The 27,644-nt window shown below is 40.5% G+C and overlaps 2 protein-coding genes across 10 annotated transcripts in view; one reads left to right on the top strand and one right to left on the bottom strand.

Moving 5' to 3' along the window:
• Positions 1 to 348: 348 nt before the first annotated feature.
• Positions 349 to 8,445, bottom strand: LOC141983936 (uncharacterized). Of its 3 annotated transcripts, none has more exons than XR_012638583.1 (8): positions 7,287 to 8,445; positions 6,272 to 7,190; positions 5,583 to 5,651; positions 5,293 to 5,358; positions 4,825 to 4,913; positions 4,247 to 4,355; positions 3,462 to 3,563; positions 349 to 2,771 (listed from the first exon to the last, which is right to left on the bottom strand). XR_012638583.1 is itself a non-coding variant. In XM_074946890.1 (8 exons), exons 3-8 carry the CDS (start codon positions 6,374 to 6,376, stop codon positions 3,528 to 3,530), a joined length of 474 nt encoding a protein of 157 aa, XP_074802991.1. In that variant the 5' UTR covers positions 6,377 to 6,387; positions 6,550 to 7,190; positions 7,287 to 8,445; the 3' UTR covers positions 349 to 3,527. The 3 variants fall into 3 exon arrangements, 2 of the variants coding, with proteins under 2 accessions (XP_074802991.1, XP_074802990.1); XM_074946890.1 differs by having other exon boundaries at positions 349 to 3,563; positions 6,272 to 6,387; positions 6,550 to 7,190; XM_074946889.1 differs by having other exon boundaries at positions 349 to 3,563.
• Positions 8,446 to 9,194: 749 nt separating this feature from the next.
• Positions 9,195 to 27,644, top strand: part of ATG5 (autophagy related 5) — a 125,456-nt gene continuing 107,006 nt past the window's right edge. Inside the window, exons 1-3 of one of the 7 annotated variants that reach the window (XM_074948181.1) lie at positions 9,195 to 9,208; positions 13,715 to 13,875; positions 16,892 to 17,019. In XM_074948181.1, the coding sequence (XP_074804282.1) occupies positions 13,768 to 13,875; positions 16,892 to 17,019 (236 nt within the window). In that variant the 5' untranslated portion in view covers positions 9,195 to 9,208; positions 13,715 to 13,767. Of the gene's footprint in view, positions 9,209 to 9,391; positions 9,656 to 9,694; positions 9,710 to 9,750; positions 9,780 to 13,610; positions 13,876 to 16,891; positions 17,020 to 27,644 lie in introns of those variants that run through there. The other 6 variants (XM_074948184.1, XM_074948179.1, XM_074948178.1 and 3 more) reach the window with 6 other exon arrangements.

Below are 27,644 nucleotides of genomic sequence, written 5' to 3'. Positions count from 1 at the left end.
CACAACCCTGCAACCATTATGAAGAGACAAGGATATGCCACTTCCAGAGCCTAAACTTCTTTTCTGGGCAATCCTGAAAAATATTGAACCCCCTTTTCTATTTTGCATTTTCTTTGTTAGTAAACTTACAATATACATACACAAATCAACTAAAAAGAATATTTAATCAATTTGTTACAAATCCAGCTACAATTATTCCATGGAGATTATACGGACACTTAGAAATTAAGAAGCAGTGATACTCAGGCCTCAGTGGTTCAGGAGCCAAATTAGCAATCAACATTATCCAAAAGAGCTACAGTAGTGTGAATTCACTGTTTCATTTATTATAGTACTATATATTCATGTTTAAACAGTATGACAGGGGAAATAAAAATTCTCACAGCAAAATGACTTACCAAGTTGATATTATTTTATCAACTACAAGTGATTAATAACATAGCTAAAGCATTCTGATTGGTTAATAATTAAATCACACAGTGTTTTAATATCATGTGCTGCAAAGAGTCACAGGAGACACATTAAAGAGCTACTTGTGGCTCATGAGCCTCAGTCTGAGTATCACTGGTCTATAGCAACCCTAGTTTGTTCTTGGACAAATTAAGACCAGGAAAAATGTCTATATTTATCAAAGTTTGTTACAAATAAAAAGATCTACAATAGGATTAGTGTTGTCTCCTTTGCTCATTACAGCACAAAAACATGAGAACAGGGGCACAGTTAGTTACCAAATAATCATGTTTTTTAACTACATAAAAATATATTCTATGATTCTAAGACCTAGCTTAATGTATATTAATGCTCTGACAGCTTCTAAAACACAGAACACAGTGATCACCACTGGAGGGCTCTCAAACTATTTAGGATTACTATCTTATTCCAATAGACTAAAATTAGTTGAACCGGTCTCTAGTGTTGCTTATGACATTTGTACAGTAGTAATGTGATTTGGTGTACTATCCTTTTCAAGGAGTTTGGAGAAGTCGTCTTATGTAGCTGGAATAACTTCACTTCCTTATTAATTGCAAAATTCCATCACAGAAATGCCAAACCTTAGTTTGTCCAAGTTTGTGGAAACACACAAAATGATTCCCAGAGTTGTATGTTTTCCAACAACTTTGTACCTTTGCTTTAATAAACACACTTACATTTATGAAAATAACTTTGATAAATATTGAATAGTTTAATAGAGGTTGACACATTTTAAATACCCCACCAGTTCCCCTCCAAAAGTGGTAAAATTAAAATTCCTGTGCATGCCCCTTCTTCCAGAAAAGCATATACTCTTGATGTGAAATCATCAAGAGATGGAAAATCTACCACTTTCCTAGGTAATTTGTTCCTAAGGTGGATAAAAATCAATGATTTAAAAAAAATCGGATTTATTTAAATCAGATGTTTTGATAACATGTTTTTTGAGGAAAAAACTGACCTAAAGATAGTTTTAATTAAGATATCTTTGAGCTATAATGTATCTCATCATGGAATAGGGATTATAAATTCTAATTCTATAGTATGAGACAATATATTCATGTAAAGTTTAAGAAAATTTTGTAAATGAGTTCCAATAGTTCATGGATTAGGGACCCAATTTTATGGGGTTCCAGGGGCTTCTGTATAGATTATTTAGGTTAATCTTTCTATCTACCCAATGGGACTCGGTGCTAAGTCTAGAAGATACCATCAGAGATGCTTAGTTTTGCAGTTCTCAAACTGCGGATTTGTGTCCCCAGAGATAACATGCTTGTTAACAGCAAAAATGTTTTAAAATATATAAATAAATAATATAGAGAGGTGAGAAATAACAGACCTCAACCCTATTGTCCCTCTGCAAATTTGTATACACAGAGTCAATCCCTTACCTCTCTCTAAAAGTGCAAAGTTTCAAAAAGTTCAATGAATAGAAGATTGTTGGGGGTGGAATAGATCTGGACAAGGAGAAGAAGTCTGGAGATAAATGTGAGAAGGGAGGGACAGGCAGTAGAAACAAAAGTGAAACTGTTTGAGCAGCATATTCCAGAAGTCTTGAGGTCTTTCTGAGTATAGCCTTCATTGATTTGAGATCTACCATACCATTCTTTCACTAGAAGGGAAAACGTACAATTGTAGCATTTTGATTTATTGGATGATTGAGGAGTGCTGGTTCATTCTGTGTGTGAGTATGTGAAAAGGGAGGTAAGGTTTGGGGGTACGGAGCATGCCCATGAGCCCAAGGTGATACCAGAGTGGCCCCTTTGATTTTTTTCACTGGCTTCCTTTCCTTGCTTATTTCCAATGCCTTGGCTGCCCATGTACCTGTCACTGGTCCAGGGATGGTTGCGAATCAGGAGGGATGAGGTTCTGTGGTCGAAAACACTCACAATTTGCTTCCTCCTTGCTAATGTGCCAAATTGATTTTACCACCTGGTCCAGGGGTTGCAAATCAGGAGGGATGGGGTTTTTGGTCGAAAACACTCACAATTTGCTTCCTCCTTGCTGCTTTTATAATTTGCATTATACACATGGACACAAATACCGAGAATAATTTTTTCCAAATAAAAAACATATTATTATTATAATCTGGTATATAAATAAAAAAATTTCTTTTGGTTGCATTATGTTTTGAACAAGAGGCATTTAAACATAATGGTTTGGGGGTTTTTTGGTAAAGAAGGGAACTATGCACATTTTTTGCAGTTGTGCTCTTTCTTCTCATCAGTCAGGTAGTCTTGACTGGTTCCTTCTGGAATGCAGGGCATATGTGTCCACCTCTTGCAAGAATCACACTGGACCTTTGATAAGTAACAATTGAGAAAATGAAATCACAGAAGTTATAATGTTACACCTACTTTGCATTCACTCATGCTATTCCTTCCACATGTCAGCATTACCTAACATATGCCTATCAGCATGATGAAAATGTTTACTGATGTGGAATTTTTACAAGAATCGTGATCCTTAGGCAGTTTATGGCATTTATTTCTCGTACAATTCTATGTTTCTTACCATCGTGCAATCCTCACTTTCCTTTTCACAGTTGACAAAGTTGCAGTATATGCAGTAGTCCTCCATGCTTTCTTAAAAACAAATCTAGCGCTATGAAATGATGAATACGTTACGACCAACACTGAAAATGCAAATCTTGATTTATTAATTGTCAATATTTTAATCCAGTCACTGGTTTGAACATATCTTTTTCTTTTTTGTGAGTCATATTTTCTCAAATTTTTACTTTACTGCACCTGTATATACAAATACCAATTTCATTCAACTGGTCAATCAATAGCAACCATTCACCCCATTCAAATTTTTGTGTACTTAAAGATATTATTGATTCAGAGTCACCATTAGAGAACCAAACCTGTGAGATATCCCACTTCAGGGGAATTAAGATAACTGTCTGCTACGTGACATAATTCCACTCTTCCTATTATCTTCACATGTACCTAATGAGTCCACAGTACATGGTAGAAACTAATTACCTGATTCCTTCATTAGAAGAATTGCTATATGTCTTCTAAACGCAGAATTAGCCTCTTGTGTTGTTTCTACCATACTGATGTCTTTGTGCTGCAAATACGTTTCTAGAAAAAAGAACAGGAGTACTTGTGGCACCTTAGAGACTAACAAATTTATTTGAGCATAAGCTTTCGTGAGCTACAGCTCACTTCCTCGGATTGCATTCAGTGGAAAATGAATAGGCTGCTACTCTGAAATACGTTTCTGCAAACTAACAACACTGATATTTAGAATAAACATCATAATTACCAGATGTGAAAGTGGGCCGCTCCAGGATACCGTTAAGAACCGGCCACCAGTACTGGCCTGTACACAGCTGATGTTACACTTCTGCTGTGGCAGGGCTTTATGATTTAACGTCGCTGCCCCCTTTATCCCAATTCCGCCTCCCCATCCCCCCCATGCATCAGCGGCCCTGCCATAGGGTCCGGCAACGCTGTTGCGTGCTACTGGAAGGGCCGCCGATAGTGGGGGAGCAAAAGGGGCCCTGTGTTCCAGCAATATACAAGGGCCTGGTGCTCCTGGCCACTGCAGCAGCAGCTGTCAGGAAGGGCTGGCTTGTGGAATCTGGCCCCCGAACACCGCACCTTCCGCCAGAGACCCCATCCCTTCTGGGGGCCACAAGCCCACCCCACACACCTTGGCAAGGATGCCGGTGCAGTGCCCACTGGTAATCTCTGGCATTTACTTTCACCCTGGATAATTACACATACATAACAAATGATAATGGCAATTTGGTGTTCAATACCTTTAAGATGAGTGATCCGCAGCTGTGGCCATCACTTTGTCTGGGATGCTGAAGAATTTTACTATTCCAATCAGATGAGGATTTTCTAGTTAATTGTTTGATGAAGTTTCTGAAATTTTTAGGGAGTACATTAGCAGACTGCATAAATGAGCTTTTCTTTCCTTTTTTTCCCCCCTCTGGTTTCTGGACATAGATATAAATCAATTCTATCTCTTTTTAATTAATGATTGAAATGACTTATTGCTCACATATATACTCACTTGCTTTCATATTATTGTCTCACTCTTACACAATGTATCACCTGATTTTCTGTGCCCCATGTTGATAATAATACATTCTCAATCATGCAACGTGCTACTGTTCGGTGTCCACATTCTGTGAAGTCACTCCCCAGAGTCAAATCACACAAGTTCACTCAAAGTCCATTACTAAGCATATTTAGTACAAGTACATGCTGTTTCAATTTTTATTTGTAGCTAACAGGAAGATATTAGTCTCACTATTGTTACATTCCCTTTAAAAATTTTTTCAACAGAACAGTTCATGTCCACTGTAAAAGTAAGTATCTAATAAATCACCTCCAATTCCTCAGGCATGTTCTTTCATATATCATCTCATCACACAAGGGGTCAATTATTAACAATTCCTTTTTTCTCATCAAGGCTATCTGTAAGTGTAAATATATTCACAAATTATATTGGTAATGTGATTATTTCAAAAATTTTATACTGATTTATCAAAAATCATTATACAATTAACATATTCTTGTTTGTAATGTCTCAGTAACACACAAGAGAAAAGCATATTGTGAAATCATTGATCAATTCAATACAAAATGTATTCTTCCAAGTTACATTAACAACGTAACTTGACGGTAGCATTTTATTTTTAACATTCACATTCCACTTTCCTTTGTATGCACTGAACTCACTGAAAATCCGCAACCTGGGAAATTATATCACTGCTACCATAGTTGTGTTACAAATCTCTTATTTAATACCACATTGATTGCCCATAACCCAGAAGTACAATACAAAACATCTTACCGCAAGAACCCAATGATCTGGTGTGTGGTAATGAAGCAATGATATATCATTTTGAAGTAATTCACTCTGTATTTATTTAAAAAAAAAATAGAAATGCAATTATAGTTTCCAGTGAAGCAAACCATGAAATGTACATTATACTGTATTTCCCAATTTCATTACATGTATTACTATTAGAGTTCTCCTCCACATCAAACATAGCATTGTATTTGCTGTTTCACACTGTGTTTAATTCACTGAATGAAATTGTGCTTTGCCCATGCTATGTATGAAAGTGTGTTAGCATTTACCTTCACTTTCATTTGTGGAGCTCTGCCTGAGAGAATGACAGTGGAAACTACCAATGAGATGGCTTGTACCTGTTGATAGTCAACAAAGTTATTAATGCATTTATAATTCTGGCACATCAAGAACATAATGAATTTAATATAGACAGACATGCAAGGGATCCTTAGTGTCACAAATCAGATATGTAAGAGAGTCCTGTAAAAACAAAAAGGTTTGTAATCAATGTGCTCTGTCTTACTTAATGTAAAAACTGACTAAGCTGTTTGCATACTTATGTTTAATTAGTGGACCCACTGAACTGTACAGCAAAACTATACAGCCACTAACTGTGGCCCTCAGTTAGTCTAGTATTGTATGTCCGATATGCACCTTCAAATACATTTCAGTAAATGTCTGGCAGCAGTAAATACACTGAAATGTTGCAATTTCAGATTTATGTTGATATTTCAAGGGTATTTGGACTTAAAGATGATGTGCCACATATTCACGTAATTGTTTACTTATTGAATCAATGTGTACTTTCATGTACCATCACAGTAAGTAGCCTACTTTTCCATCTGCTTTCTCGACCACACAGCTCAAATATGCATCAATAACCTACAACACATGATGAAAGAAAAGGCACAATTTCAATAATATTTGATTAATCAATCCCGTTAACAAATACATGTTTAGTGGTACTTAAATGTACCTCATCACTTATCCAGCTTCTCGGTTTCAAGCAATGAAATGAAGAGCCATACAATTTTATGTTTCTCACTTTGGCCTCCAGTCTCTCTGTGTGTTTGCCGGTCATTACAAATTTGACTAGGAAAAAAATATTAACACATATTACATGCATGGTAATACAGTTTCCTTTTTCTCTGTTTTATTACTGTGAATGCTGCCACTTTGTACATGAAAACCTTTAACATAGTTCCATTTATGAAGTATGTTAATCTGTTGAAGAAAGGTGCAGTAACCAATTACCTTTCAGAATCCATTGCTTGTCTGCCACCTACTCCATAAGCATGTCATCAAAAGTGTCATCAGCATCACTTGTATCATTGTTTGAAACATCTTGTCCTATATACTCCTCTTCTTCCATTCTTGTGACCTCTGTTTTTCACTGTGCTGTCGTAAGATACAGTGCCATCCACTTTTCTGATCTCTTCTGTGGGTGTTTCTGGTTCAGTGTCACCAACTGCAATTTCAGTTCCGACTTTTCCCTCTGATGTGCTTTCAGCAGCTAATGTTGGTGGTTGTTTAAATGGTTTTAAGTGTGCGATACTGTACATGGTTCCTAACCGTTTCCCTGAGATGGTTTGTAATTTCACTCTCTTACCCTCAACAGTCGTAATTTTGTATGGTCCCCGATACCTAGGTTCCAGTACGCCTCCTTTTCTTGTTCTCTTTCTAGCGTTCAGTAACAGAACAGAGTCCCCAACATCAAATGTTATTTCCCCATATTTAGAATTCTTTCTTTAACATAATGTCTTTGTTGTTTTTCTTGTACTTTAGAAATGTTACTTAGGGCCAGTGCAATGTCAGCATCATGTCTCAATTTCATATTTATGCTGTACTCTTTGCAGAAATCTTCCCCGAATGTATTCACATCTGATATCTGGGATCTTTGTAAACAAATGGAGAAGGGGTTGTATTTGTAAAATGAAGACACACTGAATGCCATGTGTACATGAAAAGTGCTAGTAATAACATACACTTACTGTGTAATTCTCTAAGACTTCTTCTGGAAACACTGGGTCAGAAGGCCAATGGCATTTTGGGATGTATAGGGAGGGGCACTGCCAGCAGATTGAGGGACGTGATCGTTCCCCTCTATTCGACATTGGTGAGGCCTCATCTGGACTATTGTGTCCAGTTTTGGGCCCCACACTACAAGGAAGTTGTGGAAAAATTGGAAAGCGTCGAGTGGAGGGCAACAAAAATGATTAGGGGACTGGAACACATGACTTATGAGGAGAGGCTGAGGGAACTGGGATTGTTTAGTCTGCGGAGGAGAAGAATGAGGGGGGATTTGATAGCTGCTTTCAACTACCTGAAAGGGGGTTCCAAAGAGGATGGATCCAGACTGTTCTCAGAGGTAGCAGATGACAGAACAAGGAGGAATGGTCTCAAGTTGCAGTGGGGGAGGTTTAGGTTGGATATTAGGAAAAACTTTTTCACTAGGAGGGTGGTGAAACACTGGAATGCGTTACCTAGGGAGGTGGTAGAATCTCCTTCCTTGGAAGTTTTTAAGGTCAGGCTTGACAAAGCCCTGGCTGGGATGATTTGATTGGGGATTGGTCCTGCTTTGAGCAGGGGGTTGGACTAGATGACCTCCTGAGGTCCCTTCCAACCCTGATATTCTATGATTCTATGGGCAGGGAGGTGCAGAGTGCTGTGCAGTTGTGGGAGGGCTGTGGGGGGTGTTTGGCTAGGGAGGCACTGGGCAGTGAGAGGAGCTGTGGGGGAGTTCTGGGTAGGGGGGGCTGTGGTCTGTGACCATAGTGGTCTGTGGAAGGGCACTGGGCATGGGGGTTTGTGGTGGTCTCTGGGTGGTGTGGCACTGGGTGTAGGGAGTCAGAGGGGTGCTGGGCAGGGGGATAGCATGGTGCAGCATGGGCCCGCCCCCAAGGGGAAGAAGCATGATGGCAGCGCAGGGCCAGATTGGCCAGTGTGCCTCTGGCAGCTCCCGGTTTGTAAACAGTGCCCTTGAACGGGGCTGAGTGGAGCAGGGCTGTCCCTGCCATGCCATGACCCATCTCCCATTGTGCCCAGCCAGCCCCTCGCTCTGAGGACTCTGCCCCCCTGCACCATGTCCCCATTGCCGCCGTGGGGGCCCACAAATATGTTTAGCACTGGGCCCACAAAAGGTTAATTTGGCCCTTTTTGGGATGCAGGCTCTGGGGTGGAGTTGGGGTGCAGGAGGGTTGCAAGCTATGGGGAGTTTGAGTGAGGAGTGCAGGCTCTGACCTGGGGCAGGGGATTGGGGTACAGGAGGGGTGCAGACATGCGGGCTCTGGGAGGGAGTTAGCAACTCAGCAGGTCATACAAGAGAAAGGAGCTGCAGTGATGTCCTACAGACATAGAAACTGATAGAGAACTCTTTTACGTATTCAAAATGCGAGATGCAGAGCCTGAGGGAGGGCGCGTCTGGTCAGTATTTCACAGCAGTCCCTCTCCTGGCCTGGCCGGAGCAGTAACGTCGCCCTGCAGCACTTGGCTACCACGGCGAGGAGCTGCGGGAACTGGGCTGCCTGTGCCTTTAAGAACCCGGCCCCAGGAACCCGCCCTCGGCGCCGGGGCCTGCGAGGAGAACGAAAAGAGCCTCTACACCCCCCCCCCCCCCGCCAAGATTTGCGAGCAGAGCAGGCGGCTCATCCCACGGGGTCACTGTCCCCCCTCCCTAAACGGGGGGTTTGTCCCCCCACAGGGTCCGGCAGCGTCGCCCCTTCCCACCACCGGCCCCCCGATTTTTCCCCTTCAGCCCCTCTCCTGCCGCTACCTACAGTAGCTTGATCCCCTCCCCCGCCCCCGGACAGGACATTTCTGCCCCCTGCTCAGAGCCTGACACCCACCCGCCGCTGCGATTTCCTTCCCCCCCCCCCAATCCTTTTAAACCCCTCCAAGGAGGAGGCAGCAAATCGTAAGTAGAAGTGAGGGCAGTGGCAACGGCGCAGCTCACTGGGCATGCTCAGTGCACCCAAAGTAGGGAATAGGGGGAGGGAGCCGTTTGTGTCCTAGGCCAGACTCGCCGCTGCGCGCGCTCTTCCCTCAGCTTCGCTGAGCCCGGCCTGGGTCAGCCTCAGCCCCAGCCCTGGCCGGAACGGCGCCTCCGGGACACCGTCTCTACCCCACCCACGGAGAGATGAGCCGCAAGTCCCCACCCGGGAGGGCTTTCGTGACGTCATTCTTCCGCGCCGCCGCAACTCGCCTTTGCTGCGAGTTCTGGTGTCGCTGATAGCAGGAGGCTTTTCCCTCGAGGGCGGAAGGCTCTGGTCACGTGACGGGCGGACTGCGCGCTGAGTGGCGGAGGGCGCCCGCCGCTGTGTCACACATGCGCGCGGCTGGGGGGCGCGCGGAAGAGGTTCAGGTAGTAGCTTCCTTTCCCCTCCCCCCGCCCCGGGAGGCGCGGCCCCTCGTGGGTGTGAGTGACTGGGGATGGGGCACGTGGAGCCGATGCGTGGGGTGTAGGCGGGGTGGAGATGAGAGTGGAGGTGACTTGGGCAGGGAGCTAGTTGGGCCTGGGGTGAGGCGAGGGGAGTGGGTCGGCGGGGGAGGGGGTAATGGGGTGGGGGGGGAGTGAGCGTTCCTGCTGGCTTCCGGCTTTCTGGCCCCATCTGGCTCTTAGTGATTCCAGAGCAAATTAGCTCTCTTTATGGGTGAATAGATGTGTTTGCTCCCTGAGTTTCTCCTGTGGTCTGGAAGTCACCTGGGTTTTTTGGGGTTAGTCAAGAATGCCAGAGATTCTACAGTCATTCAGGAGGCCTTGGTGGGCCAGAGCGCAATCCAGCCCATTATGCTGTGTTGACTGGGCAGGACGAATATAGTAATTGTAATAAACCTTCTTTTTGTCAGCCAAATAAGCGTGAATGTCTCCAAATATGGATGGAGAACAGCTGGAGTAAGGAGGCAGTATTTTAACATACTGACTTATTTGCTACTATCTGGTTTTCTTTGGCTAGTTTTTTGTTCTGATCATAGTTATGGGCCCGTCACTGGGTATGTCTACATTGCATATCTGAGCTAACTTTAACCTATCTAGCTCAGGTACAGGAGTAGTGAAGCTGCAGCAGCCCAGGCTTCAGCATGAGATAGCTACCTGAGTAATTACGCAGAGTTCTGGATGGGCTTGTCCAGCCTGCACTGAAGCCTAACCTGCTGTGACTTCACTTCCAGTACCCAAGCTAGGTAGGTTAAAGCTAGATCATGTGTGTCTACAGGAGCTACAGTCACACCCTGTGATGCAGTGTAGACATGCCCACTGTGTCCTGTTGATTCACCTGGGTCTTCAGTGCAGACAAGACTTTGTAGGAAGACTGTGAAAATGTTTTTCAGCATTATTAGTATTAGTTCACCAGTAAGCAATCTTAGGAGACCTAATTAGCTAGGCCATGAGTGCTGCCGTTTTAAGCACCATGTTATGTCTGGTTTGAGCAGGGTTGGATTAAATGTTGCTTAAAATGCAAATAGCCTGGCCACACTAGGGCTCTGCATGTTGCTGACGCTGGCAGAGATGGATGGTGGCGTGTTTTTGGAAAATTTCTTTAATATAGGCACGTCTATTCATGCGCTTGGGTGGGGATAAGGTAGTTCATTAGGTCTGTTTGCATTCCCCAGCCCTCCCCATCTTCCATTCTCCCCCTGCTGCTCTGTTTTGTCCTGTAGTTACTGGTAATTCTGAAGATGCTATTTTGTAATCAGCCAGCCTTTAGTCAGAGTCATTGTTAAAGATTAATTGACTTCATTTTAAAATGAACGTAGACTTGTTAAAATCAGTTACTTTGGCTTTTAAAAAACAGCTATTCTTACAAGTATTGCAGTTCTAACTCTAACTTGTGAAGAATGCATTTTTAAAAATATAGGGCACAGAAGACTGGTCTGCACTTGAAATGCTACAGTGGTGCAGATACAGTACTTCAGAGTAGACCGGGGTGGGCAAACCATGACCCATGGGCCCCATCTGGCCCTTCAGATGCTTTAATCCGGTTCTCGAGCTCCCGCAGGGGAGCGCGGTCTGGGGCTTGCTCTGCTCTGCGTGTGCCATGGCTCCCGGAAGCAGCAGCATGTCCCCACTCTGGCTCCTATGCATAGGGGCAGCCAGTGGGCTCCACATGCTGCCCCTACCCCAAGTACCAATGGGAGCTGTGGGGGCAGCACCTGGGGACAGGGCAGCACGCAGAACCGCCTGGCTGCCCTCACCCCTGCCCACAGGCCAACCCACTACCTCAGCCCGGAGCCCCTCCCGCACCCCAACCCCCAATTTCATGAGCATTCATGGCCTGCTATACAATTTCCATACCCAGATGTGATCCTCAGGCCAAAAAGTTTGCCCACCCCTGGTGTAGACACTGCATTTGGTGACAGGAGGGGTTCTACCGTCGGCATAGGTAATCCACCGCCCAGAGGCAGTAGCTAGGACAGTGGAAGAATTCTTCTGTCGACCTAGTGCTTGCTGTCTACACCACGGAAGAACACAGCTGGGTCAACCTAATTTTTTAGTGTAGACCAGGCCTAAGCCTTGTTACTTGGCAGAGTGCTGCTGAATGATTTCAGCCCTCTTTGGCTATATCTGTGCTGCAATTAAAAACCTACGGCTGGCCCATGCCGGCTGACTCGGGCTCAGGCTGTGGGGCTGTTTAATTGCAGTGTAGACTTCTGGGCTTGGGCTGCAGCCCAGAGTCTGGGACCCTCTCACCTCGCAGGGTCCTAGAGCCCATGCTCCAGCCCAAGCCTGGAAGTCTACACTGCAGTTAAACAGCCCCACAGCCCAAGTCCCATGGGCCTGAGTCAGCTGGCAGAGGCCAGATGCAGGTGTCTAGCTGCAGTGTAGACAGACACTTTGAGAATACAAGTGCTCCCACCTCTGTATGAACCAGGATAATTTAGAAGGTGCATGCCTGCTCATCATCAGTTTGCAAACAGCTAGAAGATAATAAGGTGATAAAATAACAGCATGGATTTGTCAAGAACAAATTGTGTCAAAGCAACCTAGTAGCTTTCTTTGACACGGTAACTAGCCTTGTGGATGTGGGGAAGCAGAGGATGTGGTATATCCTGACTTTAGTAAGGCTTTCAAACTGTCTTGCATGATCTTCTCATAAACAAACTAAGGAAATACACCCTAGATGGAGCTACTGTAAGGTGGGTGCATAACTGGTTGGAAAAGTGTTCCAGAGAGTAGTTATCAAGTGATCACAGTCAAGCTGGAAGATCATATTGAGAGGGGTCCTGCAGGATCAGTTCTGGGTCTAGTTCTGTTCAATATCTTCATCAGTGATTTAGACAATGGCATAGAAAGTACACTTATCAAGTTTGTGGACGATACCAAGCTTTGAAGGGTTGCAAGTGCTTTGGAGGATAGGATTAAAATTCAAAATGATCTGGACAAACTGGAGAAATGGTCTGAAGTCAATAGGATGAAATTCAATTAGGACAAATGCAAAATACTCCATTTAGGAAGGAACAATCAATTGCACACACAAAATGGGAAATGACTGCTTAGGAAGGAGCACTGTGGAAAGGGATCTGGGGGTCATACTGGATCACAAGCTAAATATGAGTCAACAGTGTAACATTGTTGCAAAAAAGTGAACATCATTTTGGGATGTATTAGCAGGAGTTTTGTAAGCAAGGCACAAGAAGTAATTCTTCTGCTCTACTCTGTACTGATTAGGTCTCAGCTGGAGTTTTGTGTCCAGTTTTGGGCGCCACATTTCAGAAAAGATGTGGACAAATGGAAGAAAGTCCAGAGAAGAGCAACAAAAATGATTAAAGGTCTAGAAAACATGACCTATGAGGGAAGATTGAAAAAATTGGGTTTATTTAGTCTGGAAAAGAGAAGACTGAGAAGGGACATAACAGTTTTCAAGTACATAAAAGTTTGTTACAAGGAGGAGGGAGAAAAATTCTTCTTAACTGCTGCGGATAGGACAGGAAGCAATGGTCTTAAATTGCAGTAAGGGCAGTTTAGGTTGGACATTAGGAAAAACTTCCTAACTGTCAGCATGGTTAAGTACTGGAATAAATTGCCAAGGGAGGTTGTGGAATCTCCATCATTGGAGATTTTTAAGAGCAGGTTAGACAAACACCTGTCAGGGATGGTCTAGATAATACTTAGTCCTGGATTAGATGACCTTGAGGCCTCTTCCAGATCATCACTACCTCCTACATGTCTGACAGCTAAGCAACTTGTTAACTTTTGTATATTTTGTTCTTTAATGTTCTGCTATTTAATTCATATTACCTGTAAACCGTTTCAGCCAACTTTTTTTTTTTTTGTAGCAATTATTAAATTTGGTAACTTGATAAATAGAACTCTGTTCTTATTACCTTGTGTCATGGGAACATAGTAAAAGGAGTACTGTAAAATTTTGTATCTTTTATTTGAAAAAGCTGATCTTGCTTTTTGTCTTTTGGGGGTGTGGCATAGTTCTGGTTGAAGAAATAATTTAGTCTACATGTGCTTCAGTACCCATTGGAAGAATGACAGATGACAAAGATGTGCTTCGAGATGTGTGGTTTGGACGAATACCAACCTGCTTCATGCTGTATCAGGATGAGATAACTGAAAGGGAAGCTGAACCTTATTATGTAAGTACAATGAAGATAGGCAGGGCTAGCCCAATCACATCTGGGTTTTTTTTCAGGCTCTTTGGTCTTGATGCTTCTGGTGGGAATGTTTTTTTGTGTGGGGGGTTTTTTTTTTTTTAAATGCAAGCAAGAGTGGTGGTCTAATATAGGTGGTGACTAGGTAGCTGCTGGTGTTCTTATCAGTATTCTACCTAGACTTGATCCAAGGAGAGTTAGATGACACAGTGAGTTTAAAAAAGAAAGGGGTGTCTGGCCTGTGCTAAAACTCTCACCATTATTAGCATTCATGAAACTGTAATAATGAGTGCTTTAAAAGGTGTAGGCAGGGCTTTTCACTTGAACCTCAAATTAATTGTGTTGCATACATGGGTGTGGTGATGTCCAGTTTGTGCAGTGAATGCCTTTAAATGTATGTGAATAAGGTTGCTGGTTTCACTGGAAAATAATGGATGTGTCCTAAGAAGTGTTACCCTATTAGGAATAGACAGAACATATTTATAATATTTCTTTAGACTAAGGGCTAGTCTACATACCACACTACATTGATGCAACTGAGCCGCTGTGGCGCGTCTGGTGAAGACGCACTGTGCCAATGGGAAAGCGCTCTTCTGTTGGCATAATTACACCACCTCAACAAGAGGCGGAAACTGTATCAGCAGGAAAATGTCTCCACACCAGTGCTAAGTTGGCGGGTATTGGAAGGGAAGAAACAAGTAAGTTACTTTTCAGAAGGTTTAACCTATAGGGTGATCTAGGCATTTGTGAAAAATATTTATAGGCTTTACTAAAGTTCTGAAATCCTAAGAACAGGTAAATGAATTAGTTTAATTGAGAGAAACTAAACATCCACAGTTGAAATGTTTTTTTTTTTTCTCTTTTAAAATTACTTACCTAAATCCACGGTGAGTCACCTAAATGTAAGTGGCCTGATTTTCGTATATGCTAAGTATCTACAGCTTCCATTGATCTAACGTGAACTGTAGGTGCTTGAGATCTCTGAAAGTGTGGCCATTTTTACTTAGATGACTAGCTATGGATTTAGGTGCCTAACTTTAGGCACCTACATTTGAAAATTTTGACTAAAATTACTAACATCAATGAAATTAACTTGTGATCATACTGTCTGGTTACTTAAAAAACAGAAACAAAATCATATTCCCACATTATACTATTCCATACTTAATTGGTATTACAGTTTGGACTAAAGTAGAATTGCTAAGCAAGATTTTGATGAAAGCAATGTTTGATACCCTCTCACAAGAACCCTGCTAAAAGGGCTTCTGTGAAGGATTTGCCAAACATTATTGGCCACCTTGTTGCCCCACCCTACACAGAAGAAAATTGGTCTGTAGCAACAGTGAAAGTATACCTGTAATGTAGAAACATATCCCACATGGATCTAGCTGCAAAAGGAAACTAACAAGGGTCATGTGCTACAGAAACAGAAAGATGCATGATAAATAAAAATTGATATTTTAAATCACAAATGTCTGGAGCCCCGTCTCAAGCATAGGAACTGACTAGAATTAGTCTGTAAAATGGTTTGAGGCCTTTGAATGAAATACACTAAGTAACCTTGCAAAATTGTCATAATTTACCAGTTCAGGCACACAGTTTTCTTGTCCAAACTTATTGTGATGATGTTTAAAAAATTTTAAGTTATTTTAACTTCTCTCCCAATGTTAAATGCTCAAGCCAAGTGGGAAGAGATTCATGCAAATACAGGCTCTAGAAATGCAGTATTAAACCTTTAAATCTTGTGGGAATGCTAAATAATAATTTTTTTACAAAGGCTTCCATGTCAACTTGTTCTGATTTGGTTTAATTTTTTTAAAGTTAACCAATCTTTTGATTCAACCATTTAAAGAGCATATTTTGAAGTCTATTTAAAAAAAAAAACTACATTTTTATATAAGGGCTTTTCTGCTCACCTTATGTGTCTAAGGACCTTTTCAGTTAGTTCCTCTCTTACTGACTTTGTGAGGAAACGTTGAAACTGGTTCTATATAAGTGCAGTCAAATGTGAAAACTAGTTAAAAATATTCTTTTGCTACTTTAATATAGTTACAGTTTTTAATAATAGGTATAAAAGTTTCAGATGAGAAGTATGGGCAGCTAAGAGTGTTAGGAGTAACTAATTAACTGATGGAGAATTCAATTATTTTTCTTGTCTTTTACTTAGTTGCAAACTTTCTGTTTTGGACAATGTGCCTCTTCTATTTGAGAAATAAATATACTTAAAAGGTGAATTGCGTAGAGTGTGTCTCTGTTTCATTTTATAAAATGATAGTTTTTCCTTCTATTTTTGAGGAGGCAGTCAGTGGGTTTTTAAGGACTGGGAAAAATCGCAACAATCCTGATGGGTATCACATGTGAATACAAAATATGAAGAGGATGGAACTTGCGAGATGCAGAGAATGCACAGTGCACTATGACATTGTTCATATGAATTGAACAATATTTTGAAAAGTTCATATTACAGATTTTTAAAGTATCAAATGTTTATCTGATCAAAATTTTTAGCGCAAGTGAATCTTTATTTTCAAGCAGTTCTTTATAGAAATGTATCTATCCTGTTTAATGACATGGCATACTCTATTTTTATACCTGTTTGAAGAAAAGGGTCCAGTTATGAGAAATGTAACTGGACCTGACCACTGAGTAATTTCTGCCTTTTAGTAAATTACTTCTGTCTCCCTCCAGCTGCATTGAGTGAGGAAGAAAAAAACAATTTACAGACTATTTTTTGTTAAGATATTTTCAGTGCTGAAGCCAGTTACATTCAAAACTTGATTTAAAATAAGTATCATTTGATAGCATTAACTTATTGGCATTTAAGAAGCAAATTACTATTACTATCTAAAAGTATGGCATGTTAAAAAAACAAAAAAGACCCAAAACACCAACTGCATATTTTGTCTTTGTTTTTGAAAAACAGTATCTATATTTGGCTGTATATTAGATTTCTAAAACTTCAAAAAGAAATGACACCTGCTTGTACAAACTTTCCTTTCAGTTGCTTTTACCTAGAATAAGCTACTTGACGCTGGTAACAGACAAAGTGAAAAAACACTTTCAGAAGGTTATGAGACAAGAAGATGTTACTGAGATATGGTTTGAATATGAAGGCACACCGCTGAAATGGTGAGTTGATTTAACTTTGCATCATTAAACTCTGCATGTATAGTACTAAAAACTACTGTATAAAAAGTTTGAGTTAAGCATGCTGTCAGTATTTGCATCATAAACTAATCACATCTTACTGTAAAGACTAGAGTTTCAGTACAATAGCATCTTCTCAGAGAGACCCATCACAATATTACCATTTACAAAAATTTTGAATTAGTTTTGGGATGAGTGGTATTTAAACTCTGTCTCTCTGTAGAACACTTAATTAAATGCTTACTGTGACAGATCTGATGCTCTGGAAGCATGGAATATTCAAGGACTGTTATATTGAGATATGACATGCTATGGATACATGAAAAGAAAAGGAGTACTTGTGGCACCTTAAAGACTAACCAATTTATTTGAGCATGAGCTTTCGTGAGCTACAGCTCACTTCATCGGATGCTTACTGTGGAAATTGCAGAAGACATTATATACACAGACACCATGAAACAATACCTCCTCCCACCCCACTCTCCTGCTGGTAATAGCTTATCTAAAGTGTTCATCAAGTTGGGCCATTTCCAGCACAAATCCAGGTTTTCTCACCCTCCGTCCCCCCACAGACAAACTCACTCTCTTGCTGGTAATAGCCCATCCAAAGTGACCACTCTCTTCACAATGTGTATGATAATCAAGGTGGGCCATTTCCTGCAGAAATCCAGGTTCTCTCACCCCCCTCCAAAAACCACACACACAAACTCACTCTCCTGCTGGCAATAGCTCATCCAAACTGACCACTCTCCCCACAATGTGCATGACAATCAAGGTGGGTCACTTCCAGCATAAATCCAAGTTTAACCAGAACGTCTGGGGGGGGGGGGGGTGTAGGAAAAAACAAGGGGAAATAGGCTACCTTGCATAATGACTTAGCCACTCTCAGTCTCTATTTAAGCCTAAATTAATAGTATCCAATAAACTTGGATTTATGCTGGAAGTGGCCCACCTTGATTGTCATGCACATTGTGGGGAGAGTGGTCAGTTTGGATGAGCTATTGCCAGCAGGAGAGTGAGTTTGCGTGTGTGTGTGTGGGGGGGGGGGTGAGAGAACCTGGATTTGTGCTGGAAATGGCCCACTTTGATTTTCATGCAGGTTGTAAGGAGAGTGGTCACTTTGGATAGGCTATTACCAGCAGGACAGTGAGTTTGTGTGTGTGGTTTTTGGAGGGGGCTGAGAGAACCTGGATTTCTGCAGGAAATGGCCCACCTTGATTATCATACACATTGTGAAGAGAGTGGTCACTTTGGATGGGCTATTACCAGCAAGAGAGTGAGTTTGTCTGTGGGGGGACGGAGGGTGAGAAAACCTGGATTTGTGCTGGAAATGGCCCAACTTGATGATCACTTTAGATAAGCTATTACCAGCAGGAGAGTGGGGTGGGAGGAGGTATTGTTTCATGGTGTCTGTGTATATAATGTCTTCTGCAATTTCCACAGTATGCATCCGATGAAGTGAGCTGTAGCTCACGAAAGCTCATGCTCAAATAAATTGGTTAGTCTTTAAGGTGCCACAAGTACTCCTTTTCTTTTTGCGAATACAGACTAACACGGCTGTTACTCTGAAACCTATGGATACATGGAATATTCAGACTATTGTGTCAACTTTATAAATATTATATGCATCTTTATAAACTGGCTCGTAATTGTATTCCTGGCTAAATGGGGGAGCTAACAGATTTGTGGTGGTTGGCAACTGTTTCATAAACCTAGTTGATCCCTTTCTACTTTCTGCTGTTGACTGTGAACTGTAAAAAGTAACATTACTAATCAATAATCTTTCATGGAATAATACGTCTCTTCCATAAATAAGGAACTGTTTTCAAATCACCTGCTTTAAAAAGTATGGTGTGTGCTACCTCAGTAGAAATAGCATTTGTTCTTAGTCAAGCATTGTACAAGGCAAACTGATTTAAACATGTTTTTAGATACATTTCTATATGTTGTAGATGGGAAGAAAAATATTGATATTAGCCACTGGGGTCTCTGTGAAAACTAAATGTCATCTAGTGGACTCTGCTTTGCTTTGTACTGCTGACTTGCAGGTGTTGTCTTGTGACTCATGCGCTAATGAATTCCTATGAAAGGTGTTGCTTGAAATTGTTACTAGGGCTGTCGATTAATCACACTTACGTGATTAACTCAAAAATTAATTATGATTAAAAATTAATCGCTTTTAATCACTCTGTTAAACAATAGAATACCAATTGAAATGTATTAAATATTTTTGTATGTTTTTCTACTTTTTCACATATATTGATTTCAATTACAACACAATGCAAAGTGTGCAGTGCTCACTTTATATTATTATTTTGTATTACAAATATTTGCACTATAAAAATGATAAAATAAATAGTATTTTTCAACTCACCTCATACAATTACTGTAGTGCAATTTCTTTATTGTGAAACTTCAATTTACAAATGTAGATTTTTTTGTTACATAACTGCACTCAAAACCAAAACAATGTAGAACTTTAGAGCCTACAAGTCCATTCATTCCTACTTCTTGTTCAGCCAATCGCTAAGACTAACAAGTTTGTTTACATTTAGGGGAAATAATGCTGCCTGCTTCTTCTTTACAAAGTCAGCTGAAAGTGAGAACAGGTGTTCGCATGACACTTTTGTAGCTGGTGTTGCAAGATATTTACATGCCAGATGCGCTAAAAGATTCATATGTCCCTTCATGCTTCGCCCACCATTCCAGAGGACATGCTTCCATGCTGATGATGCTTGTTAAAAAAAAATGTGTTAATTAAATTTGTGACTGAACTCCTTAGGGGAGAATTGTATTTCTCCAGCTCTGCGTTTTTTGGATTCTGCCATATATTTCATGTTATAGCAATGTTGCATGATGACCCAGCACATGTTTGTTTTAAGAACAATTTCACTGCAGATTTGACAAAGGCAAAGAAGGTGTCATAACCACACAGCTAAGGGTAGCTTAAAATTCCTCCTTACCTGTAAGGGGTTAAGAAGCTCAAATAACCTGGTTGGCACCTGACCAAAAGGACCAATGGGGAAAGAAGATACTTTCAAATCTGTGGGGGCGGGGAGAAGGCTTTGTCTGTGCTCTTTGTTTTTATGTTCCCTGGGGAAGCAGAGAAGTATCAGGTCAGAAAACTCCTTCTACTAAAATCATCCTAAAATAAGTCTCAATATTGCAAAAAGAGTAAGTAAATAAGCTTAGGGGTCTTTCATGCGGGTCCCCACATCTGTATCCTAGAATTCAAAGTGGGGAGGGAACCCTGACAGAAAGTATCAATGTAAGATTTCTAAAGCTAGCTACAGCATTCGACCCAAGATTTAAGAATCTGAAGTGCCTTCCAAAATCTGAGAGGGATGAGGTGTGGAACATGATTTCAGACATCTCAAAAGAGCAACACTTTGATGCAGAAACTACAGAATCCGAACCACTAAAAATGAAAATCAGCCTTCTGCTGGTAGCATCTGACTCAGATGATGAAAATGAACGTGCGTTGGTCTGCACTGTTTTGGATCGTTATCGGGCAGAACCCTTCATCAGCATGGATGCATGTCCTCTGGAATGGTGGGTGAAACATGAAGGGACATATGAATCTTTAGCGCATCTGACACGTAAATATCTTTCAACGCTGGCTACGACAGTGCCATGTGAATGCCTGTTCTCACTTTCAAGTGACATTGTAAACAAGAAGCGGGCAGCATTATGTCCTGCAAATGTAAACAAACTTGTTTGTCTGAGCGATTGACTGAACAAGACGTAGGACTGAGTGGCCTTATAGGCTCTAAAGTTTTATATTGTTTTGGTTCTGAGTGCAGTTGTTTTTTGGTACATAATTCTACATTTGTAAATTCAATTTTCATGACAGAGATTGCACTACAGTACTTGTATTAGGTGAATTGAAAAATACTATGTTGTGTTTTTTTTACAGTGTAAATCTTGGTAATTAAAAATAAAGTGAGCACTGCACACTTTGTATTCTGTGTTGTAATAGAAATAAATATATTTGAAAATGTAGAAAACAGCCAAAAATATTTAAATAAATGGTATTCTTCTATTAACAATATGATTAATTCTGATGATTTTTTTAAATCTCTTGACAGCCCTAATTGTTAGCAATACAAAAAGAAGGAAACTGGAATATATGTAAGAAATCTGTACATCCACAGTGGAAGTGTCTCTTAGAATTGAACAATGGTGATTATTACTTTGAATTGTAGAGCCCACAATGTACTACATACTGTTTAAATAGTGAGACGTGCTTGCTGCACAATCTTATATAGATAGGTGAAATATTATGACCTCTCTAATCTGTCATTATGTTGTAATGGTGGAAAAAGGGAAACTGGGCTCTTAATATATTTTATTGGTTTAAAAAAAGAATGGCTTTAACTAAAAACTAATTTGTATTTTGATACTCTTCTGTTAGACTATCCCCTTCTTTTTTCTTATTATTTGTATCATCGTAGTACCTAGAAGCCCTAATCATGTACCAGGACTCCACTGTACAAACACAGAACAAAAAGACGATCCCTGCCCCAAGAATCTTCCAATATAAGTATAAGATGAAATAACAGATGGATACAGACCGATTGGGGGGGAATACAAGTAAACAAAGAGACAGTATTGGTTAGCATGGTAGGTATACAGAGAACAGTCCCAGCACCAGCAACCTAACAGTTGTCAAGTTTTTATAGGCATCACAGCAAAGGAGAGTTATGAGGAGAGAGATTTGAAAGTGAATGATGAAGTTGCTTTGTGGACATTGACAGGGAGCTCTTCCCAAGCCTGTGGGGCAGCCTGGGAGAAATCAGAAAGGGTTTGAAAATTTAACAAGTGGGCAGTGGAGGACAACATCATTGGCTGATTGGAGGCGAGTATTGACATCTCATTAGCAAGAAAAAGTTGATGGGTGGGATCTCACAGTGAAGGACCTTGAAAATGGAAATAAGCAGCTTACGTTTGATGCAGAAGGGGGAGCCAATGGATGGATTCAAAATGAGGGGAGACATAATCTATGATGGGCTAGGAGAACTATCTTTGCTGCAGCATTCTGAATGGATATGAGCGGGGCAAGGTTGCATTTGTCAAGACCAGAGAGAAGGATGTAGCACTAATCAAGACACAAGATGATGAAAGCCTGGATGAGAGTTTTTAGCTGCGTGGTTGGATAGGAAAGGCCATATCTTAGAGATGTTGTGTAGCAAGAATCTGCAAGTTTTAGATGTAGCCTTGATTTGAGGTTCTACAGAAAGGTTCAAGTTGAAGATGGTGCCCAGGTTACAGGCCTGAGCGACAAGCAGGATTGTGGTGATGTACACAGTTATCAAAAAGGAGTTTAGGAGCTCTGTTTTGGCTATGTTTAGCTTGAACTGGCAGCTAAACATCCAGGAGGAGATGTCCAAGAGACAGGTTTATTTTAGTTTGAACAGAAGGACACAGGTATGGAGTAGAGAACAGCTCCAAGGACATTAGAATTAGACTGATTTCTAGGAGCACAAGGCACTACTTCAGGAGGAATATCTTTAGAAGGTAAACAGCCAAGTAAAAATGGGGTCGCTTAATAATGATCAAGGCTATTAATGGTGTGATTCTGCAAACATTTAAGCATGTACTTAACTTTACTACCAGAAGTAGTCCCATTGAAATCAGTGGGGTTGCTTGCAGTAATAAAGTTAAGCATGTGCACAGGTGTTTGCAGGCTTAGGTCCTTATTTTCACTGTTGTAAGCTTTACTTACATAGGAAAGTGTTGGGCCATCTGAGGGACCTTTTTAATATTTGATGAGCACCAGCAATGTGGTGAATACTGTACAGAACAGAGAATACGTGGGTCCTGCCCCAAGGAGTTGATTTAACTACCTTTTTTTATGATGTAAAGTGACACAGTCTACTCTTGTTTAATCTAAGATGCATAGGGTCTTAACTTGTTTTTTGGGGGGGAGCTATAGGGAGGTGCTCCCAAGCATTATGGAACTCTGGCTTCCCCTGGGAGATAAGAGAATGGAGAACATGAGAGCCATTGCATGGAGAAGTTTGTGGCCTTCCTTTGCAACAGTACTACAGAATGGCCCATGGGTACCCCTTGTGCTTACTAGAAGACCAGGGAACCTAAAATTACAAGGCATTCTCACATTTATTTAAGATGTTGGGTAATTTTCAGAGAGACAAGGTAGGTGAGTTATTGGACCAACTTCTATTGGTGAGAGAGACAAGCTTTGGAGCCACAGAGAGATCTGGGAAAGGTATTCCCAGCGTCACTGCAAAATGCAAGGTGGAACAGATTGTTTAGCATAAGTAGTTAGCTCATACTTTAAGGGATGGTTCAAGTATGAGTGGCCTGTTAACATCTCTGCAGTCATAGGACAAAAAGAGGGGATTAGTGGGTTATGAATTGTTATAATAAGCATTTAAATTTAAATTCATTTTTCTGCTAGATACTACAAATTATGGACTGAATAGAGCCATTGGATTTATGGTTTATTACAACAATCTGTAATCCACTAACCCCCCTTTTGGTCCTAAAACTATCCCCTCTAACCTTCCGCTCTTTTCAGAAGCCTGAGGGGGTGAAAAATGGAGTGTGTAGTATGCCCAAAAAGTTAATAAATCTGGGCTTTGGTGCATGGACCACATTTGTGTGTTAACCCTTTCAACAGCTTAATAGACGACATGAACGGAAAAGGATCAATATAGATTCTTCTTGTACCATGCAACAGAGAGTCCTTATGGCAGAGAAACAATGGTGAGATGGAGCTGATTATGCTGGCATTAGCTTTTTGAAGGCGGCAGGCTAAGGGAACAGTGCCATTGTAATGGAGTTGGGGGAACTCAAATGGGCAAAGTATTGTGAGCTGTGTTATATAAATTAGGTTGATATAGTCTGGCAACATTAGGACATTACGCAAATAGAATGGGTATCAATAAAAATCACTAGAAGGGATTGGGTAAGTTTGGTAATTGTTTTTAAATGTATTTTTTCTCGTCTATTGCTTTGAGAGGACTTAATGCACTAGTTCACTGACCAAGCAGTATTAAAAGTCCTCAAAAAAGATACATTTTAATTAAATGTTCACAGTCTACCTGAAAACTGGTGTATTGAAGTGCAAAGAAAACAAACTGTGGGGAGGGGGAAGTCTCTGATCCACTATTTATAGAAATCTTACCCGTTAATTGACTAAAAATTTTTACTTATTACAATGTTGGTTTTTTAAAGCTAATTATGTCTCTTTATAATGGCATGTTGTTGAGTTAAAAGTAAATGTAAACAAAACTGCAGTGGAACTGCTACTTAAAAAGTCATTGCAAGAGTTTTAGTACAATATTCTGCACATTGGGTGGAAAGTAAATATATTGCTAATGTGAACCCCCAGAAACTTATAAAGTGGTGATCTCTCAATTATTATTGATTAAAGTAGGAACTTCGTATTCTATTTTATGAACACACAATGAGAAACAGAAACATAACAAAAATAGAGACGTATGCTCTCTACCCTCTATCTCTGTATCCATCTTGCATACTTTGAGTTGGTTCCACATCTTAGTCCTAAACTGATGGCCACAGCTAATTTCTTTTGCTAAATTTTAATGCTCTAGGACCTGATCCTTCATTTCTGATACACCCAAAACTTCCACTGATGGAGGAGAAAATATGGCAATTAGTAGACTTCAAATACCTTGCATTTTCTCAACTTTCACCTTCACCAGAAATTGTCATGGGAATTCTTTTCTATCCTCTGTGTGACTTACATGCTACACGTGTCTTATTTTATCGCCACAGAAAAGTGGTTCTAGCATGAAAATAACAGTGCTCCTACTTGTTCTGGCTGACACACTTCATCTTCTCCAATGCTTTTTCAAAGCTTCAAAAAAAAAAAAAAAAAAAGCTGTAAAGTTGATGACCGTTAATTTTCCTTAGTTGCCTTATGTCTTTTTTGAAAATATTAATGAACTTTAAATAGAGTTCTGCAGCTGCACACTTACACCTCACAAGCACCTGCTCTGTAATACTATAGCAACAACTAATGGACGGGGCTGGAAGTCAAATTACTGCTATGCATTTATAGATTAAAGCCTTGCCAAAACTAAGAATTGCTCCAGCAGCTTATAAAGAGAACTGTGGCCTCTTGGAATCTTTTCCTTTCCTTTTTTATTTTTCCCCACAAGACCTGTCTGCCCTGGGCTCAAAATCCAGTTCAGGCTGACTCTCTGGCAATCAAACAGTATATTTTGAACAGGAAACCTCCCTTAAGTAGTTTGCACAGTCATGTTGTCTGACTTTCTGCCAATTTCTTTGGTACTTGCTTACTTTGAAAAATTTTATATTTTTTTTTTATTTGGTTTTTTTATTCCTCCCTTGAGCTCTATAGGTGCAATGATCTGTGCTTGCACGCCCCTAACATGCTTTTTTGTTTGTAGTGTCCCATACAAAGGCATGCTTTAGAAACAGTGCTCCTGTGTCACAGCACTTCCCTAGAAGTTCAGTACTGTGTGAATGGGATGGAGAATGTAACTATCCCCATCCTCTGCTAACAAACAAACCCTCTCTTTCCCCCCTCCCCTTCTGTTGGTGTGTTCCTGCCCACTCTGTCTACCTTGGCTTAGAAACGTCTTTTATTTGAAAGAACTATAAAAGGTCTCTCTGCAGGTGCTGCTCAATACCATAGGTGTTCCTGGCTCCTAAAATACACTTCAGGTTAGAAGTCCTGAAAATGAGTGGAATGCAGTCTTGTGGCATTATTTTAAGTCTGTGATGGCTTGGAGTTAAATGCTAGTGCGTGCACATTAGTGCTGCTTCAGAATTTTAGAGGAAGAAACCATCTTGTTTGTAGCTCTGAAGATTGTAATACTCTAGTCATAGCATTTTAATTTTAATGGGGATTCATGTTTCTGCTTAGCAAGTGATTTCTCTGGTGGGGATTCTGTCTGCAGAACTAGCCTCAGAAGTACTGTGATGGGAACAAAGTGACATGAATATTTCCTCATAAAAGGATCTAGCAAAGGACATGCGCTGGAAGCAGTTGTTGAACAACACTTATTTCTCTTAAGCATGTGAATTTATTTCATACTCTCTGAAGTAAGGAGACCAAAGGGAAAAGGTAGCAGAGGTATACCAAGAAGTTTATTTTATGTATTAGTTGGTATCTGTATTTGTATAGTAAATTAAAAATGGCTCTCTAAGAGCCAGGTGTCATGCAATATGTTCCCTGTGTAGTAGTGTAATTCTTAAAGGAAGTCTGCACTTACTTTGACTGGTGGGCTAAATAAAATATTTTTCCATGAATTGCCTTTGCAGGTCTTTTTATTGTAGGACTCATGTGCCATGACTGCACGCCACAGAACTTCTACTAGTTAAGAACCCTTAGCAGTAAAAACATGTGCATTAATAATGGATCCATATTTTTTAGAAGTCCTGCTCTGTATCCATCCTTTGTTCTCATTTTCTACCATCAAAAAGCAGTCATGGAGCCACTCTCTTGTTCTTTCTCCCTTTCTCACTAATGTTAGGAATTTTTAAATAACTAAACTCAAAAGAATATCAACTTTAAAAAAATCACACTTCTGTCTGAATTTTTAACCTACTAGATGTGTCTTGAATGCAGTGTTATTGGAGCTGTGTTGGTCCAAGATCCCAGACTTGAAGAGTTCTGTGGAAGCTCAGAAGTTTGTCTCTTTCACCAACAGAAGTTGAACCAATAAAAGATATTATCTCTCACATTTTGTATCTCTAAACTTGTCTTAGCTTTTGGGCTAACTAGCCAGCAGATGGTGCTGAAGCACTAGACTGTTTTATATATATTTTCAGCTGTTACGAAAATGTTCTGGTATATCTAGAAATGATGTTGTCTTCTCCTTCAATCCTTCCTCTTTAAGGCCCCCGTCCTGGAAAGTCTTAAACACACGTTTAACTGTATGCACTGTGAGCAATCCCATTGAATTCGGAGGGGACTACTCAATGTCTGAAGTTAAGCACATGCATAAATATTTGCAGGATCAGGGCCTAAGAGAACAGTTTTACTTTGTCATGTTTCCAAAAATACTAATTTCTAAGGTCTTTGAAGGTATAAGAGAATTGAGCATGATATGCCAAATCCAAGAGAAAATTCTACTGAGTACTAAAGCACTTGTCATATTTCATTAAGAGAGACATTTAACAAGATGGTCATCTTTAGATTTCTGTACAAAAAGATTTGCAGAAAAGTTTTATGAAGTAAATATTTGGGAAAGGTTTAAAATACAATATTTTTTCTTGACCAGGCCTGTAGTTTATTGCAAAAGGCCAGCTTTTATGACATAGTAAATTTTATCTACATTTTTTACTTCAAGGTAGAAAATGAACACTTAAAGAGTGCAGTCTTTTTGTTCTTGTAACTTATATTAGTTTTAATGGTATTGCTCGTAAACCTTAAATCCCAGTTTCCCTATACTTTTTCCTTCTATTTTATTCTGACTAGTTTTACAGTAATGGGGTTAAAAAATGGCACAAATCCTGCCTGGCCATGCCTCACTCAACCTACCTGCCAACATGCCTTTGTTCTGCTGCCTGTTTACAACCATTCCCTTAGGCTGTAAGCCGGGAGGCGGGATAGGGAGTCATGTCCAGAGTTAATATGATATTCTGTA

Source organism: Natator depressus, chromosome 3, assembly GCF_965152275.1.
Source record: "Natator depressus isolate rNatDep1 chromosome 3, rNatDep2.hap1, whole genome shotgun sequence".
NCBI classification, from domain to species: domain Eukaryota; kingdom Metazoa; phylum Chordata; order Testudines; family Cheloniidae; genus Natator; species Natator depressus.
This window is presented reverse-complemented; position numbering and strand designations above follow the sequence as displayed.

Bases quoted from the DNA above. Each gene is read 5' to 3' on its own strand.
- LOC141983936 (XM_074946889.1), bottom strand. From the start codon at position 6,421: ATGCATGTAATATGTGTTAATATTTTTTTCCTAGTCAAATTTGTAATG. The intron at 5,652-6,271 runs GTACATTTAAGT...GACTATCAACAG, and splicing joins GAAGCTGGATAAGTGATGAG to GTACAAGCCATCTCATTGGT. The intron at 4,356-4,824 runs GTGATTTATTAG...TAAAAATTTCAG, and splicing joins ACATGCCTGAGGAATTGGAG to AAACTTCATCAAACAATTAA.